This window comes from Mesitornis unicolor, unplaced genomic scaffold (assembly GCF_000695765.1).
Source record: "Mesitornis unicolor isolate BGI_N332 unplaced genomic scaffold, ASM69576v1 scaffold40121, whole genome shotgun sequence".
NCBI lineage: Eukaryota > Metazoa > Chordata > Aves > Mesitornithiformes > Mesitornithidae > Mesitornis > Mesitornis unicolor.
Window position 1 is genome coordinate 1 of NW_010166481.1, and position 2,944 is coordinate 2,944.

A 2,944-nucleotide genomic window follows, 5' to 3' on the forward strand; every position below is an offset into this window, starting at 1 on the left:
CCGGACGCCAGGACGCTGGGGTGCCCAGCGCCACCATGGCCCAGGTCTGGGACGCGGGGATGACGTCGGGCAGCCGGTCACGGAGCTCCAGCAGCGAGGCCAGCCTGGCCCCCCGCTACCTCCTCAGCAAGCAGAACCGCCTGCTCAACGGGACCACCCGCAGCGCCCGCACCGCCTCCCCCATGGGCCGTGTCATCCTCATCAACACCCCTATTGAAGGTGTGTGGGATGTCCCACCTCGGCCCAGGTTCCCCGGGTCTGGGAGCAGGGAGAGTTGTCCTGGGACTGGGGACATCCTCAGCAAGAGAGACATCTCCTGCCTGTTGCCTGCACTCAGCCTGAGTGACATGTCCCATCCCCACAGCCAGCAGCAATGAGAGCGACATCATCAACGCCATCACGGTGGAGAAGAGCGTGGACGGCAAGCTGGGCTTCAGCGTCCGTGGTGGCTCTGAGCATGGGCTGGGCATCTTCGTCAGCAAAGTGGAGGAGGGCAGCGCTGCTGGTAAGTGGGATGGGATGAGGGATACTGGTGGGGTCAGGCGTGTGCCAGCAAGACCCTCTCAGGAAACTCCCAGTGTCACCCTGCTGCAGTGGTGACGCCACCCTTCCTGGCCATAGCATTTTCAGGCTGCTCATGGGAAGGGCTGGGGATGGGAGTTGGCAGTCCTGTGCTGATGGGTCTGAGCTTCAGCCAGGCCATCTCTAAGCCACAGGGAGGTGACAACCCTCTGTGTCTGACACAGTGCAATTGTTGGGTATCCTCACCTCTGTTCCTATGGGGTTCGGGTCAGGCTGGGGACATGTTTATGAAGGAGATGGGGTGCTAGGCAAAGGCATCCGTGCTGGGTCAGGTGCCCAGCCGAGCTGCATGCCCCTTGCAGAGCAGGCTGGGCTGTGTGTTGGTGACAAGATCACGGAGGTGAACAGCGTGAGCCTGGAGAACATCACCATGAGCAGTGCTGTCAAGGTCCTCACCGGCAACAACCGCCTCCGCATGGTGGTTCGACGGATGGGCCGCGTGCCAGGCATCAAGTTCTCCAAAGAGAAGACAGCATGGTGAGCTGGGTGTTCCCCGTGCCTGCATCCCAGAGCCCAGCTCCATGGAGAGCATGGTGGGGAGGCTTGGATGGGGATGCTGGGGGACCTCCAGGGTAGGAGGGGGCATCGGAGGTCCCCAGTGAAGATGGGGAGAGCCCAAGGTGGGGCACAGGGTGGGGCAGGAAGGTCTTGAGCAGGCAGGGTGGTTGCAAGCCTCATCCTTATCCTCAGCATCCCCCATCCCCATCCCTCTCATCCACTGGGTAACACCAGTGTCTCCATCCCACTGGAGGGTGAGAGCTGGACCCCTGAGCCTCCCCCCAACACTGTGGCCATGCTCCAGGGTGGACGTGGTGAACAGGCGTCTGGTGGTGGAGAAAAGCGGCTCAACGCCATCAGAGAGCGGCTCTGAGGACGGGCTGCGGCGCATCGTCCACCTCTACACCACCTCCGATGACTACTGCCTAGGCTTCAACATCCGTGGCGGCAGGGAGTTTGGCCTCGGCATCTACGTCTCCAAGTACGGCTTCCCTGTGGGGCATAAGGGGGATGCCCCGATCCCCACTCTGCTTATGCTGGGGCTTGGCACCCCCTCCCTCGCTGAGCCTCCTACCCTCCTAAGAATGCTGGCATCACCACTGTGGGTGCTGGGGCACGGGGCCACCTGGGTAGAGCTGTGGGGCAGGAGCAGGGCTCCACTGAGGGCTCAACCCCATCCTACCTGCCCCCTGCTGCCCTAGGGTGGACCCCGGGGGGCTGGCAGAGCAGAATGGCATTCGGGTGGGAGACCAAGTCCTTGCAGCCAACGGAGTCAAGTTCGAAGACATAAGCCATAGCAAGGCAGTGGAGGTGCTCAAGGGGCAGACCCACATCATGCTGACCATCAAGGTACCAGTGCCCAGTTCCACGGGACCCCTGGATGAGGCGGTGGGTGGGTGCGTCCCCACGCTGGCGCTGCCCCAGCTTGGCCCAGCGCCCATGGGGCTGGTGCAGCCCCAGCTGGTTGGGTTTCAGGCAGATGTGGGTGGGGATATGCATTATTCATGGCTGGTACCAGATCAGGTTCACCCAGAGCAGCTGGCGTATGCTGACCCCCATGTCCTCTCCCCCTGTGCCTAGGAGACTGGCCGATTCCCTGCCTACAAGGAGTTGGTGGCCGAGTACTGCTGGCTCACTCGCTGTAAGGACAGTGCTGCGCGGGTACCCATGGGGACGCTGGACTGGGGCATGGAGAGGGGTGGGACCCCCTGTGAAAGGGGCATCCAGCCCTGGTGGGGAGGGAGAAGGTCCATGTGCCATGGGATCCCATGACCTTGGAGGGATATGAAGCTCCTTGTGCCACAGGCAACATCCTCACAGTCCCCATGGCCTTGCAAGGTCCCACCTGTCCCACATTCTTCTTTGGGACATGAAGGACCTGTGCCATGGCCAGCAGCCCAGTGGTCCCTGTGATCCTGGAGAGTCCCATGTGTCCCCATCCTTGCAGGGGACATGAAGATCCCTATGCAATGGCCAGCAGGCCCTCCAGTCCCCATGACTGCATGGGTCCCCACATGCCCGGTGTCCTGTCTCCTACCTCCCTGTGGTCCCGCAGCCTGTAACCCCTTGTCCCCACTGTGCCTTTGCAGTGACCAATGGGCAGCTGCAGCAGCTGTCTCAGACCTCTGAGACCAGCTCCTCCATCTCCTCCTACTCCTCGGGGCCAGCGCCAGCGGTGGTGAATGGTCTGGGGACAGCCACCCCCGGGACCCCCACCCGCACCGTGGACGTAGCCATCTCCACGGAGGATGGGCCACGGCGGGGCTGGGCGCGGGAGCGTGCTGAGCGGGCCATGCAGACTGAGCCGGCCACCGAGGGGCTGCCAGAGACGCGGCGCATGGTGCGGCCCCCCGAGCTGCTGCGG

General features: G+C 63.2%; 1 protein-coding gene across 1 annotated transcript in view; it reads left to right on the forward strand.

Annotated features, from left to right (window-relative positions):
* Positions 1-35: 35 nt before the first annotated feature.
* PDZD7 (PDZ domain containing 7) overlaps positions 36-2,944 on the forward strand; it is a 6,714-nt gene continuing 3,805 nt past the window's right edge. The window contains exons 1-7 of the mRNA XM_010194974.1: positions 36-219; positions 365-505; positions 885-1,059; positions 1,385-1,561; positions 1,782-1,929; positions 2,161-2,221; positions 2,670-2,920. Of these exons, the coding sequence (XP_010193276.1) occupies positions 36-219; positions 365-505; positions 885-1,059; positions 1,385-1,561; positions 1,782-1,929; positions 2,161-2,221; positions 2,670-2,920 (1,137 nt within the window). The remainder of the gene's footprint in view (positions 220-364; positions 506-884; positions 1,060-1,384; positions 1,562-1,781; positions 1,930-2,160; positions 2,222-2,669; positions 2,921-2,944) is intronic.